Genomic DNA, 18,052 nt, shown 5'->3' with positions numbered 1-18,052 from the left:
AGTTAAGCAGGAGGCAGGAAGCGGAGGACTATTCATGTCTCCTTAAAAGCATGTCCAGGCTGCTCACGTCCACTTCTGCATATTCTCGACCGGTGAGGGCTCCTGGATGATTCCTCTGGAAACTAATAAAGCCAAGCAAGTACCATCACTACACAGAGTTCTATTGGTGTATTTAATCTTGCCCTCATCCCTGCCTCCCTCTCTCATCCCATCTCCATCCACCCGACTCGATAAACAGAGACTGAGTCAACATCCACAGACACCAATCCACTCTAGCGCCCACTGTCCTGCATGATTTTCATCCCCTCCTACTAGTACATAGCTCCTGAGACCTAGCCTATGGGAATGCACACCTAGCACTCCTCCCCGTGTCCTACGAAGGGAGACAGCACAAGAAGAGGCAAGGACAGAGACAGACAGACAGACAGAGAGCGTGTGTTGGCCAACACAGAGGACAGAGAGAGAACAACATGGGAGGGAGTCAAGAAACTCATGAGCTGGAATCATCCCCCTGGATCCAACCTTCTGCTGCAGAGGACACACTGCTTGTGGACAGAAAAGTGACCAGCCCCTGAAAATGGGGGACCTTGTCTCCCTCGTAACCACTAGTTAGGAACCTTTTCTTACAAACCCAGCCCCAGCTAACGACAAGTCCTGGCCTGGAGGCAGGTGGGCCATTACCAGAGTCCTCACCAAACCAGACACTTATCTCACTGATGGTGACATCTGCTCCACTCCCAGCTTCATGGCATCTGCATAGCCTGGAATCAACAACGCTCACTGTCTCACGGCTCTTGGGCTCCTTCCATCTCACAATTGGGGTGGGCTCTTACCCTTCACTTCTTTCTCCGTGGTACTAAGCACAACACAAGAGGGAAAAACAGAAGTTATCATCCAAATCTGCAGTGTTGTGTAGGTTCTTCTTCTCTCATTACACCTTTATATATACAAATAAAAAGCACGCAACGCACACTCAGCCTTTGGAGCTCCTGGCCAGAGAATGCTGTGAAAGCCAAGACTATAATGGGGTTCAAGTAAGAACTAGGTACAGTAACTCCTCACTTAACGTTCTCGTTATGTTCCTGAAAAATGCGACTTTAAGTGAAACGATGTTAAGCGAGTCCAATTTCCCCATAAGAATGAATGTAAATGGGGGGTTACGCTGCAGGGAATTATTTTTTGCCATACAGTACGGTACTATAGTTGGGGGGTGCCCCGCCTTACCCCACACGGGCACAGCCTCTGTCCCATGCTGATTTCACACCCATGCTGTCTGGAAATGTGTGCACTGGAAGTTTGGGTCTGTAACCAGACTTCCTGGCATGGGCTCATCTCTGCTTTAGAGGGAGACAATACCCAGAGTAGCCGGCCTGTGTTCCCATCCACATCTGATGCTCCAACTATGCTGCTAACAAGTGCCAGGATGAGAGAAGGCAGCATCTGCTCCCTCATCTAGAAGGACCCTGCATTGGTTGCAACTTACAACATGTAGTAGCTGGAAATATTATTTAGTGCCTGCCCTATGGGTATAATTTTTAGGACTTGGGAACTGGGAGAGTTTGTAGAAGCTTCACAAAAATACTTTCCAAAGTTAAGAATGTGATTGCAGAGATGGTGGTTGGTTGGTGTAAATCCACTGCTGTCCATGATCTGAGGATTGACAGCAAGCTTCAGAAGAGAAAAGCCAGGTGGTTACTTATCACCCTGGGCTTCTTCAACCGATACCCTCAGGTCAAACTTCTTACACTGAGATTCATCTTCCTTTCGCTTTGCGTTATAAATTATCGTTACTGTTACTTGTCCAGTTCCTTCTGCCTTCACAGTGAAGTCTTCATTCCATTTGAGCTGTAAAATTAATCCAGGGTTAATTTTCTTTTGTACTTCATTTTTATTATTATTATTATTAATTTAAAAGACAGGGCAAATGAAGCTAATGAAGAAAATGAAGCTGGTGAGATTGACAGTCACTCACCCGGAGGGGCTGGGGGGACTCTGCAGAGACAATAGCATGAAGGAGAAAAAAGGTTACTTCCGAGGCAGTAGCTCTTTGATCTTCAGACGTATTGCTTCTCCACAGCCAAACCTAAACAGCAACCCATCCCCTCCTACTTCTGGATTCAGCTCAAAACCACACACTCCAGGCCACTGACCCTGGAACAATTTACCTCGGGATGTGTGAGGCAAACCCCACCCAGCCCAGGGCTGCTCACCCAGCTGCGGTGACTCACTCCTCCAACGGAGCCTGCAGTGACTATCCCTGGTCAGGGCTCAGGCCAGATGACCCCCAGGCACAAGTATTTCACTGTCCCCATCAGAGCTGAGAGTGACTCTGCACAACAGCATTAGTCGGCCAGGGACCTTCCTCCGGCCTTGCAGTGTTACAGACTCCCCAGGCTTCTGGCCTGCCCTTGATCCAGTTCTTGTTCCTGCCCCAGCCATGCCCGAGCCTTGTTCCAGCCCACTTCAGCTTCCTCTGTGCCCTGCTCTGACCTTGCTCCAGTCCCGCTCCAGCCTACATCTGCCTCCTGGCCCCCCAGGCCCTCGGACTGATTCCAACCTGGCTTTGACCATTGGCCTGCATCCGAACTCTGACTTCAATCCTGATTTGGCTTGTCTGTGGATTCTGACCCACGGCCTGTCCCCAGACCCTGATTTCAGCATTGCCCTTGGCCCAGTCCCGACGCTCCAGCCGGCTCCAACCACCAGGCCTGACTGCCTAGAACCTAGGGCCTGACAGGATGTGGTGGATTCTCCATCACTTCAAGTCTTTAAGTCAAGACTGGATATCTACCTAAGAGACATCTCACAGGTCAGCTAGAAGTTACGGGCTTGATGCCGAAATTAGTAGGTGAGGTTCTCTGGCCTGTGTCATGCCGAAGGTCAGACGAGATGATCATAATGGTCCCTTCTGGTCTTAAAAATCTGAGTCAAAAGTGTGGATGCATTTGGATCTGGTGCCGGGAATATGAATGCCCCTCCCTTTCCCAAAACGGTTTGGATAGGAGGTTCTAGTCAAATCTTCTTTCTCTATAATCAGTGATCTGTACTAATCACATAGAGAAGCACGATACCTCTGCTGTTCTGGCCACTAGAGCGTCCTCATTTGAGATTCTGTACTTTATAGGCCTAGAATGATGTGACAGGAAAATAGAAACGATCAAATTCAGGTCTTTGTGCTGCGGAATGTCTATCTGGTACTGCGCAAGAGCCTGGAACACCATGATGGTCGCCTAGAACACCAGGAAAAAGACAAGAGAGTTACACCTTATTGTCCTATTGCACTGAACATGTGACAGCTTTTAAACTGACTCTTAAGGAAGAGGAACCAAAAATACAATGAAAGAAAACACCAAGGGTCCACTGGGTGTCACGCAGGCAAAGGGTTATATAATAATATTACCTGGTTCCTCTGTAATGTGTTTCATCAGTAGATCTCCAAGCACTTTACAAAGCAGTACAAGATCTTTATTCTCATGTTGCAGATGGGGAAACGGAGGCACAGGGCAGGGAAGTAACTTTCCCAGGGTCACCCAGGAAGCCAGTGGCCAAGCCAGGACTAGAACCCATGGTCAATAAATATATTGTGCATGGTTAATTAGCTTCCCTTCGCGCCTAGCTATTAACAGGGGCCAATTGTCAGCTGGACAGAGCACAGCAAGATAGTGGCTCCTTCCATGTATATGTAACCCACACACCTCCACAGGGTGTGGTGCTCTGTCCCCTCTAGTGGCACTGAGACCACTTAGAGAGTTTAATGAGTTCGATCCCACCCACCGACAACTGAGGTCTATCGGTATTACAAGTGGGGGCTTGTCTGGGACTCAAATGCAGGACCTCTTGCTAAATGCATGAGCCTCTCCTGCATGAGCTAAAAGCCATGTGGCCCTTAGCTAAGTCTGTAGCAGACACATTAATCTCTCTCTCTAAGTGGTCTCGGTGCCACTACAGGGAACATAGCACCATACCCAGGAGGTGTGTAGGTTACTTATATAGAGACATCTATGCCACACAAAGAACAATGGTAGGGATAGAACACATGGCCTGTGACTCAGAAATACAGACCACTCCCAACCAAGCTTGTAGCATCATTTTAGGTAGAGAAAAGACAAGACTCAGTAGCAAGGAATGTAAAGGGGCCTCTCTACTGAGGCTGCTGGACACAGACAGACCCTATAGTTCCTGGTGGCCCCCGTATTCCAGGGAAGGGAGGGATATCTGAGGACACTCCATCTTTATTTAGCTGTCACTAGCAGTAGGGCTTTTATCCTCTCCAGTGCTTCGTGTAAGCACAGTTTTAAAAAAAGAATCTAAAAAACATAAGCTTACAGTTCTACTTAGAGGTGGATAAAGCCCAATTGATTCAGATTAGTCATGATCTACCATGGCTTTGTCATTTGGACTCAGTCCGTTGGTCCTGCACACCTGGTACCCTCTCTCCAGACCAATGGCCAAAAAACAACAAATGCTAGAATGAGTCCAGATGCATGTGTGTTTCTGCCCATGGGAAGAGAAGGCTCATTCACTCCCCAGGACAACTCATTATCTTAAAGAGAAGCATGTGCTCACACCCATCACCTTGGCGGGATGGAGCCTTTAGTGAGAAGATTCAGTCATGCCCCTGTGCTGGTCTCTGCCTTAGGTTAACAATGGCAAAGACCTGATAGGTCACGTTGCCCATCTCCCAGGCAATGCAGGACTGTTCTCTACTGGGCATTCCCCAGGGCTTTCTACAATGACTCAAGTGATCGGATCCCATTCCTTCCGATGGGAGACCTGCCCACAAAACACGGTCTTGGAAGGATACCCGGGACTATAAGGATCATACTCACTTGGGTAGATCCATATTCTCCTCCATAGTAGTTCTGCTCTCTCAGCCATCTGACTATGGGACCAGTCAACTCATACTTCTTCATTTTCAGCAAGGCCAGCAAGGCGTACGAGGTGCCCTCAATGTTGAAGGTGTGGGCGTTTGGCTCTTCCCAGCGATTTCCCTCTAGGCAGCAGCAAAGAAGGTGAGCTAAAGGACTCTCCTCAAGGAGATCCACTCATTCTGAGCAGATCTGACTGGACCATACCATCGCCTGACTCCTTCCCCAACTTTCCGCATGGAGGATCAGTAAGTCGAACTGATTGTTGCCCCTTTTAGGGGTGAACAGCTACCCAATATTTGGGGTCTTGGGAGGATTGTTTCAATTAGGATGAGGAATTGGTGATAGGCCTCTGGTACGTTCTCTGGTGTAAACCTCATTGCTTACGAAAATGCACAGAAAGCCCCGTTTTCCCTGAACTTGAGAGAAACCAACAGCAGGCAACTTCCTTGCTGAGAAATCCCCAACTCTGCCTCTGAAGTGAGTTCTGGGCCCAACAAGCAATGTCTCTCTGCTTGTTTCATAACACTTCTCCAGGCTTTCAGCTGGTTTCTGCCTCTAACGCACAGGGTGCAAAACCAACATGCTAGCCTCTGTGTTTGCCATCAGGGAAACCCCTCAGCCCACATGCCTGAGCTCTTGACCTGCTGTGTGCCTTGGGCAGTCCCTGCATTGTTTTTAGCTGTGTCTACTACAGAAAGAGTCTTGATTGCTCCTTCCACTGAGTCTGAAAGAGTGCCTGGCACACCCATTAATTTGAACAAGGGCCTGGTCTACACTTAAAACTTAGATTGTGATAGCTGTGATACTCAGGGCATGTGAAACATCTGCACACACACACACTTGCTATAGCTATGTCAAACTAACGCCTAGTGCAGACAGAGCTAAATCAATGGAAAAATGCTTCAGTTGATCTAGCTACCGTTGATCATAGTGGTGGAGTTCCTACAGAGATGGAAAACCCCTTCCATCAGTGCAATCTGCGTCTACAATAGGGGGTGATATCGGGATAGCTGCAGCACCGTAGCTTTGCCGCTCTAGTCCCTGCATTGTAGACATGGCCAAAGTCTGTGACTGTTTTGGGATCAAAGACCCACCTGGCACCTTTCAACATAACATTGTTATATCTAGACAACAGCTTTGTCCTGCCCCGTTTTAACTCTCCCAAACAATGGGGCAAACTCCATTTTCTTTGCAGGTAATATTATTCTATATCCTTTGCTCAGTTTCATCCAGTTACATTCCTCTTGAGCCACCGTTTTCTCTCTTTTTCTCTTTGGGGTTTACATCTTTTAGATATACATACAGAGCTCTCAGATTCCTCCTGAGGTCAAGTAATACCATACATCTCTGCCACATCCAGATCTCAGACACATTGGTGTAAATCTGGAATAAGTCCACTCAACCCAGGAGAGTTACTCTGGATTTACACCCAGTCTGATCAATCTCAAATCTGGCTAAAAGGAACAAATCTATGCCTGTTATTCATTCCTCATAAATTAATCCCTCTTCAACCTCCTTTGCTTCTCTTCCCTGAACCCCATCCTGACTTGGCCACATCTTTCCAGTACTTGATAAGACGCACTCATTTACCTGTCGAAGCTCTCATGAGCGTCTTCTCAGTGTCCAGTGTCCCCACCATGGCTAAGGCATAGGACGCAAGAGCCACAGTGTATGGTCTGGTTAGAGACTGGTACCTTTGGGCTAAGTATTCAGCGGCTTTGCTGATGCTGACTTTCAAACTCTAGGAGGTGACAAAGAAAACGGAAGAAAATCAAACTCGTTGGTTAGGCTGAGGTTTTGAGTAGTGTTAATGCCGAGGAGAGGTGCAAGATTGAACATGGGACCTCTGGAGCTAAATGCATGAGCCTCTACTGCATGAACTAAAAGCCTGAAGACTCTAGAGCAGGCTCATTAAGCTCTCTCTACATGGTCTCAGTGCCACTAGATGGGACAGAACACCACACCAGGAGGTGTGTGGGTTACATTAACACATTACGAATTCAAGTGGCTTCCAGCTTTATTTAATTTCACAGTGAATTTTGTGCTGGTGAAAGACAGAGGAGGCTGAAGACATGGAAGTGAGATATTTGAGGGCAGCAAAAGGGGACATTTCTGGACCACATGCAGAATGTCAGCAGGAGTGAGACCAATGTCTGTGGCAGGACCGGCCCTAGCCCAAATGGCATCCCAGAGCGTCTTTGGTGTCTCCCCCTCTATTTGTTAAATTTTTTAATACCTTATTTTTATTGCATTTGTAGCCCATTTCGCGATTTCGCTGCATGATTAGCATGTATGATTTATCCCTGTTGTACAAGATGATAAATTTGCACGCTAGGAGCTGTAAGTCTGTATTTATTCATGCCATATATAAGCAAATAAAAAGTTTCCTCTAAGCTTATAGAAACAAAGCTTATACATCCAGAACATTCTAGTAGGTTAGTGAAAAATGAATCCACATACAGAATACCGGAAACATCAATTGTCCTTTTTGTCTCTAACAACAAAAACAGCACCCTGAGCCCAGCACCACCCCCCAAGTCCAGCACCCAAGGTGGTTTCCTGGATTGCCTGCCCCCAAAATCTGGCCCTGGTCTGTGGTATCAGACAGAAGCTGCAAGAGAGGAGGATGAGGTGATGTGGTGGGCACGTACAAAGAGGGGATGAAGAGAGTCATAGGTGCCGACTCCATGTGTGCTCTGGGGCTCAAGCACCCATGGAAAAAAATAGGGGGTGCTCAGCACCCACCAGCCACAGTGGTTCTGCCCCAGCTGGCCGCCGATCAAGCCCCCAGGGCTGGCCGCTGATTAGCAAGCAGCTGTTGGGAGGCGCTTGGGGGAGGGGACGGAGATGAGGGAGCGGCAGGCTGGTGGGGGGGACTTTGAGAGAGGGAGCGGAGCGGGGGCAGGAAGAGGCGGACCAAAGATGGGGCCTCAGGGGAGGGGGCAGAGTGGGGACAGGGCCTCAGGGCAGAGCAGGGGTGGAGCACCCATTGGGAAAAATAAAACTCAGCACTTGTGAGGGGAATTTTGTTAGAGAGGCGTTTGAGAGTAATGTTTACAGGCAGAAAGCAAGAAGACGACCAAGAAAATAGTGGAAAGACAGTGGCCAGGAGGACAAAGTGCATATGGAGAAAATGTAGGACTAGCAAGCCTGAAGAAGAAAGATGGAGGCAATTCTGGAGGATGTCCTCCGTTTAGCCCCACGAATGGTACAGTGGCTGAGCAAGCCTCCCCGGGATGAGAGAGGGTAGTGTCGTCCCCATGTGACACTCATGCTGGTTTGACCGGGATCCAAGATCTAATAATACCAAGCTCTTATATCACACTTTTCCTCAGCGCTTTACGAAGGAGGTCAGTCTTTTTAGCCCCAAATTACAGAAAAGGAAACTGAGGCACAGAGTAGGAAAGTTATTTGCCTGAGGTCCCTCAGCTGTTGTGGGATGAGAACTCAAGTCTCCTGAAACCTAGTCCAGTGCTCTGCCCACTAGGCCCTGCTTCCCTCACCCTACAGATGACTGCCTCTGTCCTCATGCCGTACTGCTACAGCCGCAGTCAGCTGGCTCCTCCTCACTATAAAAGAGAGGGGACAGCCCTGGTGGAGTGAGCCATAATAGTAGATGGAGGAACTTTTGCCAAGTCATAACAAGTGTAAATACACGTCATGAAGGCTGCCCTGGCTCCTGGACAGCGCTGCAGTGGCGTGGCTCCAGCGGGACCGGGGCTCGCAGCTCCGCCCCCTTACCATGCGGTTCTGACTCAGTGGGAGGAGCTCAGGCCCTGCCGGAGCCACACCGCTGCAGCACTGTCCAGGGCCGCTCCTGATGTGGTGCGCTGAGGCGATGGGGGAAGGCAGATGTGGGGCCGGGGGCCCTGCAGGGCCTTGGGCAAATTGCCCCACTTGCCCCATCATCTGGGTGGCTCCTGGTCAGGAGAGGATGAGGAAGACGCTACCGGCAGGAGTGGTTCCATGGCGGCTTCTGGATTTTCCGGGACTGGTTCATCCCGAGCCCCAGGTGTAACCTCCACTGGGGGTGGGGTTGGATCTGGGTTTTTCAAGGGATCCTGAGGTGGAGCAGTGCCGAGATGGGGTGCGGTGCCACGACATAGAGTGGTACCGCTATGTAGAGCAGTGCTGGTCCGTCGAGCGACGACTGGGGAATGCAGTCTGAGATCGATGCGAGCGCTGCTGCGAGGTCACAGATTGGGATCTGAACCTTGAGCAGGATCCATGACTTGTTAGCTGATGACCATCTCAAACGGAAACAGCTCCAAGGGTCGGGGCTGAGAGACTGGTGCCGCGAGTCAGACCAGTGCCACGAGTCAGACAGGCACGGGGCATATGTACAGCACCGGGACTCGGAGCGATGCAGAGATCCTGGTCGGGGGATAGATGGCCCAAACATAGTGGGTTTGTCTCTTGAAGGTGTTGGGCTTTGGGGTAATGGAGGCCTCGAGACTGGAGACTTGGGAGCCATCATTTCTATAAGCCCCCTAGCGGCCTCAGAAGTGTCTGGTGGAGGGTGGCATCACCTCCTCCACCTGCGGCTGTGGGGAGTCCAGGAGTGCTGGGCTTCCTAGGGAGACGGGAGCCCATGGGGGTTGAGCCTAACCAGAGGGTCTGTCGGCCATAGGCCCATGCACTGCAGCGTGCCCTGCCGAGGCTACGGTTCCTGAATCGGGCCATTGTGGAGACTTGTCCTTGGCCTGCTTCTTGTGGGCAACTGGCGAGTGGGAGCGGTGCAGAGTGGAACACTTCTGGGCCCTGGGAGACCGCCGACCCCTGGGAGTGCTGCTGGCGGCACCGCTGGAGGGGTGCTCCGCAACGAAGCACTCGGGGCCGGGTCCTGCTGCAGACAGAGGGCTGACTCCATGAGGAGTTGTTTTAAATGAGTGTTCCTCTCCTTTCTAGCGTGAGGTTTGAAGGCCTTGCAGATCTTGCATTTATCTGCCTGATGGGCTTCTCCCAGACACCAGAGACAGGAGTCATGGGGGTTGCCCGTAGGCATAGGCTTGGCAGGAGCTATAGGGTTTGAAGCCCTGGGACTGCATGGCCTGGAGCCCCAAGGGGCACTCATTGAAGGGGAACCCCCTCCACCAACCACTAAAGACTGCAATTAACAACTAGAAGAGAACAATTAACTAACAATGGGTAACTATATACAAAGATAAGCAGAAGAGCCAGGGATTAGTGGACCACTTGCAAGCAAGAAACCACTGTTTGAACAACCATCACAGGCAGTAAGAGGGAACTGAAGGGAGGTTGGGCCAGCAGGGTCGTATATAGAGCGCCATACCGGTGCCACTCCAGGGGGCTCCCCAGCTGGTCTGATAGGTAGCTGCTAGGGAAAAGTTTCCGAGAGCCGTGCAAGCAGCGCATGCGCACACCTAACTGGAATTGATATCAGCAAGCACCCAAAGAAGAACTCATTGATCCCAATGAAGGAAAATCACTATATAAATGGGGTGCCATGAAAGAGAAAGTTACTCACCTTGCAGTAACTGAGGTTCTTCGAGATGTGTGTCCCTGTGGGTGCTCCACTCTAGGTGACGGTGTGTCCCGGCGCTGTCGATCGGAGATTTTCGGTAGCAGTGCCTGGTTGGGGCGCATGCACCCAGATGGTATCTCCCGTCTAGTTGGAATCTTCTTGAGTGCATGCGCCCCACACCCTCCTCAGTTCCTTCTCCACCGTGGAGAGTCATCTCAGTACTCCAAAGTAGAGGGGAGGAGGGTGGGGAGTGGAGCACCCACAGGGACACACATCTCGAAGAACCTCAGTTACTGCAAGGTGAGTAACTTTCTCTTCTTCTTTGAGTGCTGTCCCTGTGAGTGCTCCACTCTAGGTGAATGTGTAGCAGTACCCACTACGGTTGGTGGGACTTTGGAGATACGGCAGGGAGTACTGAAGATAGTACTGTATGACCTACTAGTGTGTCTGCCGTGGTGTCTTGCATTAAAGCATAGTGTTTCGCAAACGTGTGTTCAGATGACCATGTAGCTGCTTTGCAGATATCGGGAATGGGAACGTTGTGTAGGAAGGCAATGGATGCCGACATGGCTCTAGTGGAATGAGTTCTAACGCCTTCAGGCGGTTGAAGATTCTTCGCACGGTAACAGGATCTGATGCAGTCAGAGATCCACTTGGATAGGCGTTGTTTAGAAATAGCCGTGCCTTTTGATCTTTCGGCAATTGAAAGAAAGAGTCGTGGAGACTTGCGAAATGGTTTAGTCCTGTCTAAATAAAAGGCAATTGCTCGCCTGACGTCGAGAGTATGCAGGGTTGCGTCCTGTGGCGTTTTGTGAGGTTTGGGGTAGAAAGTTGGTAAATATATAGGTTGGTTGAGGTGGAAGGTCGATACCACCTTAGGAAGAAATTGAGGATGCGGTCTCAAAGTGACTTTATCTTTGGAGAAGATTGTGTATGGAGGGTGGGCCATCAAGGCACTTATTTCTCCAACTCTCCTTGCTGATGTTATGGCAACTAGGAAAGCCACCTTCATGGACATATGGAGATCAGAGGAGGTAGCCAAGGGCTCAAATGGAGGTTTCATGAGAGCATGAAGAACGAGGTTAAGATTCCATGTAGCCACTGTTGTGTGAATTTCAGGGTAGAGATTTTGCAGGCCAGAGAGAAAGCGTTTAATGGTGGGGTGTGTAAAGAGTGAGTACCCATCCAATAGTTCGTGGAAGGTGGTAAGCGCCGCCAGGTGCACTTTGATGGAGCTAAGCGAAAGTCCGTCCTGTTTTAGTTCGAGGAGGTAATCTAGAATGTTAGGAAGGGTCACATTGTTGGGTGCTAAATGTTTATGAGAGCACCAAAGAGCGAAGCGCTTCCACTTCTGAAGGTAGGTTTTGCGGGTGGAGTCTTTCCTACTGTGCAGGAGGGCATGTAGGACTTGCTCGGAACAAGCTAGTTCATGGGTTTGGAACCATGAAGGAACCAGGCCGTGAGGTGGAGCTTCTGGAGTTGGGGATGAAGGACCCGCCCGTTGTCCTGGTAAAGGAGGTCTGGCCTGTTGGGGAGAGCCCATGGGTGACGGGAGGACATGCGGAGAAGGTAAGGGTACCACGTCTGTCTTGGCCAAGGCGGGGCAATAAGGATGACTTGGGCCTTGTCGTCCGCGATCTTCCGAATAACCCTGTGTAGTAGAGGGATAGGCAGGAAGGCGTACAGGAGGTAACTGTTCCACGAAATGAGGAATGCATCCCCTAGGGATGCAGTCCCGAGTCCCGCCCTGGAGCAAAACAGGGGGCATTTTCGATTTCGGGTCGTGGCGAAGAGATCTATTGATGGAGTGCCCCAGTGGGAGAAAAGGTGTTGGAGTACTGTGGGGTGCAGTTCCCACTCGTGTTCTGTGGAGAAGTGCCTGCTGAGTGCATCGGCAGTAGTGTTGTGGCAGCCTGGTAGATAGGAGGCGATGATCTGTATTCGATGTTGTATGCACCAATTCCAGAGTCGAATGGCTTCCATGCAGAGGGAATGTGATCTGGCACCCCCCTGTCTGTTTATGTAATACATACATGCTATGTTGTCTGTTAAAACTCGCAGATATCTGTTCTTTATAAGGGGAAGAAAGTGAAGGCATGCTTTCCTCACTGCTCTGAGTTCTAGGAGATTTATATGTAGATGCGTCTCTGATGGAGACCATCGACCTTGTGCTTTGTGTTCTCCTAGATGCGCTCCCCAACCTATCAGGGAAGCATCCGTGGTGAGCATGAGCGTTGGGGATCGTTGCTGGAAGGGAACCCCTGTACAGAGGTTTTCTGGACTTGTCCACCATTGTAGGGAAGTTATAACATTGGGAGGAGGAGTTAGCAGCATCCCTAAGGGATGTCTGCTGGGTTCGAAATTGGAGTTGAGCCAGCCCTGGAGGCATCTCATATGTAGCCTGGCATGTTGAACCACGAAGGTGGTAGCTGCCATGTGACCAAGGAGCTGTAGGCAGATTCTTGCTTGTGTCCTGGGACGAGTAGAGAGTGTGCGTATGAGCTGTGTGATAGTGAGGAATCTGTTGTATGGGAGCGAGGCCCTGCTCTGGGTTGAGTCGAGATGAGCTCCAATGAACTCTATCTGTTGCGTGGGTATCAGGGTGGATTTTTGGGTGTTTATTTGGAGACCTAGGCTGTGAAAGAGGGAGATGGTGAGACGTGTGGCTTGAAGTGTGTCGCCACAGGAGTCGCCCTTGATGAGGCAATCGTCTAGATAGGGGAAAAGTGTGACTCCGTGTTTGCGGAGGTGAGCCACAACAACAGCTAAGGTCTTGGAAAAAACTCTTGGAGCCGTGGAGAGTCCGAAAGGAAGAACTCGGTATTGGAAGTGATCGTGACCGATTGTGAATCGTAGGAAGCGTCTGTGAGCTGGATGAATTGATATGTGGAAGTAAGCGTCTTGTAGGTCGAGGGCTGTGAACCAGTCCCCATGATCCAATGCGGGTATTATTGTGCCCAGTGTGACCATCTTGAATCTTTGTGTCCTCACGAATTTGTTCAGTCGGCGTAGGTCTAATATAGGCCTCCATCCCCCGGTCTTTTTCTGTGTTAGAAAGTAATGGGAGTAGAAACCTGTCCCCTGGTGTTGCAGAGGCACAGGCTCCACTGCGCCTAATTGCAGAAGGTGAGCCACTTCTGTGCGAAGTAATTGCTCGTGGGAGGGGTCCCTGAAGAGGGACGGGGAAGGGGGATGGGTAGGAGGGTAGGAAATAAAAGGAATGGAGTAACCGGTCTGAACTATTTCGAGGACCCAGCGGTCCTGTGTGATCCGCTGCCAGGCATGTTGGAAATACTGGAGGCGGTGGCCAAATGGGAAAGTAAGTGGTGGAATCAAGGGGTGGTCGTGCAGACCCTCGACCAAAGCTTCAAAACTGTTGTTTATTGCCCTGTGGACGGAAGGTGGTGGCTTGGTTTTGATTTTGTCTGCGTTTGGGAGGTCTATTACGATTCCGAGTTGTGTCGTACGGTCTGGATTGAGGGCGATAATACTGACGTGTTCTTTGGTAGGGTTGGTATTGCTGTCTCTTGGGAAGAGATGGTTGAATGCCCAGGGTGCGCAGTGTCGCTCTGGAATCCTTCATGGTATGGAGGAGTTCGTCAGTTTTTTGGGAGAAAAGTTTGTCCTTGTCAAATGGGAGATCCTCCACTTTAGTCTGGAGTTCTTTAGGAATGCCGGATGCAGAGAGCCATGAGGTTCTGCGCATAACCACAGCAGTTGCGGTAGTACGGGCTGCTGTGTCCGCCGTGTCTAAAGACGCCTGTAGGGCTGTTCTGGAGATTAATTGTCCCTCAGACAGGATTGATTTGAAGTCTGCTCTTCTGTCCTCTGGTATGTAGGAGGCAAATTCAAAAAGCTTATTGTAATTATCGAAATCATAACTGGCGAGGAGGGCAGAGTAGTTAGCAATCCTGAACTGTAGTGTAGAGGATGTATAAACCTTGCGTCCCAGGACATCAAGGCATCTAAGGTCTTTGTCCTGAGGGGTGGGTCGATATTGTGAATGTTTGGTCCTCTGTGTCACTGCATCGATGACAAGGGAGTTCGGTGGTGGATGAGAGAATAGGAAGTCTGCATCCTTTGCAGGAACGTAATATTTACGCTCAGCCTTCTTGCAAGTTGGTACCAGAGAAGCTGGGGTTTGCCAGAGAGTGTCAGCTGGCTCCATGAGTGCTTCATTTATAGGGAGCGCGATTTTCGAGGGTGCAGACGGTTGAAGGATTTTAAGGAGTTTGTGTTGCTTCTCCTGAACCTCTTCTAAGGGAATATCCTGGCTGATCGCAACCCTCCGAAAAAGTTCTTGGAACTGTTTGCAGTCGTCCACGATCTGTGGAGGTGGAGGGAGGCTGGCTTCATCTGCGGCTGATGGAGAGTTAGGATTAGGCGAATCAGGATATGGTGCATAGCTCCCCAGTTCAGGAGGGGGTTCAGGCACCCTGGAAGTGGATGGAGCAGGAGACTGAGGTACCGAAGGAAGGTGATTGATAGGAGGATTCTGCCACGGGTACCACTGCGACCAAGGCATGGGGTAGGAGAACCCAGGCATCACCCACGGAGGGGCAGCATAGGGAAACTGAGGCTGCTGAACTTGAGCCGTGACCTGAGGTGGTAAAGGTGCCTGTGGAGGAGAAGCAGGAGGGGAGAACTCTGCCTGCTGTTGCAGTTCAAGGTCACCGTCGGTGAAAGCCATTTCAGGTGGAGAAAGTGGCAGGTCAAGGAAGGAGTCCTCTGCTTCCAGGAGTGGAGAGTGAGGCTCAGGTGGCACTAAAAGGTCACTTTGAGTGAGCAGCTGTCGTTCCTGCTCTCTAGGCTGAGCTAAGTCTACTCTCTGCTGTAGCTGTTTACTAGGCGAGAGTGACAGAGAGTCTCCTGTTGTATTGTGCTTGGACGCCCCCTGCAGGGGGTCTGCTGCTAGTGCACGGCTAGCAGAGTGGCTGGGTGCCGACCCTGTTCTCGGTGCCGAGGCTGATCGAGCTGTCGGCACCGCAGCTATTTTTGTTGCTGAGGCAGAGCGCGCTGGCGGGATCGCGGCTGCTTTCAGCGCTGAAATTGACCAGGCTGAAAGCAGCGCGGCTGTTCTTGGTGTCGGTGCCGAATGCGCTGTCGGCACCGCTGCTGTTGCTGGTGCCGAGGCATGTGGTGCCGGTGTTGCAGCGTGCCTAGGTGCCGCAGAGGAGCGAGGTGTCCGTGCCGCAGCCGTTTGCGGCGCCGAGGGGACCGAACGGGTAAGTGCCTTCCCAGCGCGGGAAGTCTGGTCCCTGCCTTTCAGCTCTGTCAGAGCAGTAGCTGAGGCATTCGAAGAGGCTGAGGCAGCTGTCTTTCCTGCTGTCAGCAGAGGGGGTAGGGATCTCGCCGGAGACCCCTTACCCTTGTTAGAGTCTCGTTTGTGAGACTTCTGCGCTTCGTGCCTCCGCTCCAGGGAGGGTGAAGCGACGCTCCCCACCGGTTCCGATCTGGCTGGGGAGCGTGTGGGAGCGGGTTCCACTTTTCCCGTCTCCGACAGCGGCTGCAGGGATTTCTCCATCATGATGATCTTGAGGCGCAGATCCCTGTCACGACGAGCTCTTGATTTGAGGCTCGCACAGTGTTGGCACTTCGTGGGGATGTGGGTGTCCCCGAGGCACTTCACACACTGGGAGTGACCATCTGACCGTGGCATGGAGTCCTGACAGGAGATGCATCTTTTGAAACCCGAAGCTCCTGGCATTGTGAATTGGAGATGGGCGAGGAAAGTGTCTCAATGGGAGACAAGCCTGAGGGTTTTTTGTTTTTTTTTTAAACTAAGTAACTAACTATGTAACTATACTAAAGGAAGGGAAACAACTGGGAAGTAATTAATAATTATTTCTATGTTTCCTACAGAGATCAGGGAAGAGAAGGCAGCACTGCTCCGAGTCCCGTCTTCAGCCGAGGACGGTTGAGAAGGAACTGAGGAGGGTGTGGGGCGCATGCACTCAGGAAGATTCCAACTAGACGGGAGATACCATCTGGGTGCGTGCGCCCCAACCAGGCACTGCTACCGAAAATCTCCGATCGACAGGGCCGGGACGCACCGTCACCTAGAGTGGAGCACCCACAGGGACAGCACTCGAAGAAGAACTCTGGGTTCGTTCTTCCAAGACTTCCCCGGAGCATTATGTTGCAACCGACAGAACCCGGCTCCTACTTACCTGTGATCAACCTAGCTGGCCACTAGATTGATCCGGAGTCTGGACTGATAACTATAACATTGACTGGTGGGACAGTGTGTGTGTGTGGTGTGTGATTGAATGCGTATGTTAATTGTTGTATCTTCAATAAACGTGGTGTACTGCCTTTTCCCCTGAAAAAGATCTCATGTGCTTCTTGTAAGCATAACACCATGGGGCATGGCTCATAGGGGATGGAAAGATGGGAAAACCTGGGTATGAACGTAGAAGTGACTCTACGGTGCAGAGATACTCACGTTGACTTGATCCTTGCAGATGTCCTTGGCCTCTTCCAATGCAATCAGCACAAAAGCCGTTAAAGAGACATCAGGCTCAGCCCCCTTGTACCCTCCCTAAAGGGAAGCAAAGGACAGATTTGGGATAAGAAAGTCCCCCGAGTACCATGAAAAGGAAGAATTAATCCCAGGACCTCAGCATAGGAAAGTATAGCAGAACACATGCTTCCTAGAAAGCTACCCAAGAATGGACTCTCAGTCATGGCCAGACCTATAGCTGGGCCAGGTTCTGATCTCAGTTACTGTTACTCCTTTGTCAGTGTGGAGGAACTCCATCCAAGTCAATAGAGATGCTTCGTATTAAACCAGTGTGAGAGAATTTAGCTCACCAGGCCGGTGCTCAGGTCCTGCCACTAGCTCCCAGGCAGCTTCCCGTGCGTTAATGGATCAAGCCCCAGTGACATCAAAAACCAAACTTTGGCCTGTGAAGCACCAAGACAGCTGCGCTCCTCTGAGGCAATGCAAGTCACTAAGCCCAGGACGAAGCGCATGAGAGGCGTGGACAAGGCATTCTCAGTTGACGGGAGCTGGCTGGGGAACCAATGCCCAGGGGAGATCAGGCCAGCCCAGAGTCTAAGCATCTTTAGTAAATGCTGCAAAACTATCCCCTTCGGAGATGTCTTTCAACCATGAGAACAACAGTCATGGCACTAACCCCACCCCCTTCTATCTAATAAACCCTGATATAGACACCTCCTAAACCCAGACATGGACACTCCCTTCTTCCCTAAACCCTAACACTGAGATCCCTAACACAGAGACCCCTTAAACCCAGACACTGACATCCCTAAACCCCAGAGGTGCTGGAACAATTTTTATAGTGGGGATGCTGAGAGCCATTGAACCAAACTGTAACCCTGTATATAATGGAAACCACTTCAAGCCAGGGGTTGTTGCAGCACCCCACGCACCCCTAGTTCCAGCACCTCTGCTAAACCCTGACACCCCTTCAATCCCTAAACCCTAACACTTCAAACCCTAAACCCCACCCTGAGACCCCCTAAAATCTAACACTGATGCCTCCTAAATCCTGACACCAACACCCCCTTCTACACCTTAAACCCTGACACTGAAACCCCCAAGCCTTGACACTGACAACCCCTTCTACCCTAAACCCTAACACTGAGACCCCTAAATCCTGACACTGACACCCCCTTTTACCTAATAAACCCTAACACTGACACGCCGTAAACCCTGGTACCCCTAATCCCA

At 50.7% G+C, this 18,052-nt stretch overlaps 1 protein-coding gene across 1 annotated transcript in view; it reads right to left on the bottom strand.

The window, feature by feature from the left end:
- Positions 1-1,213: 1,213 nt before the first annotated feature.
- Positions 1,214-18,052, bottom strand: part of LOC123356630 (A.superbus venom factor 1-like) — a 39,388-nt gene continuing 22,549 nt past the window's right edge. Inside the window, exons 3-7 of the mRNA XM_044999987.1 lie at positions 16,802-16,897; positions 6,462-6,612; positions 4,830-4,993; positions 3,072-3,230; positions 1,214-1,845 (exon numbers count right to left, since the gene is read on the bottom strand). Of these exons, the coding sequence (XP_044855922.1) occupies positions 1,693-1,845; positions 3,072-3,230; positions 4,830-4,993; positions 6,462-6,612; positions 16,802-16,897 (723 nt within the window). The 3' untranslated portion in view covers positions 1,214-1,692. The remainder of the gene's footprint in view (positions 1,846-3,071; positions 3,231-4,829; positions 4,994-6,461; positions 6,613-16,801; positions 16,898-18,052) is intronic.

Source organism: Mauremys mutica, chromosome 26 (genome assembly GCF_020497125.1).
Source record: "Mauremys mutica isolate MM-2020 ecotype Southern chromosome 26, ASM2049712v1, whole genome shotgun sequence".
Classification (NCBI taxonomy): Eukaryota; Metazoa; Chordata; order Testudines; family Geoemydidae; genus Mauremys; species Mauremys mutica.
The sequence above is the reverse complement of the archived record's forward strand: the minus strand, read 5'-3'. Positions and strand labels throughout refer to the sequence as shown.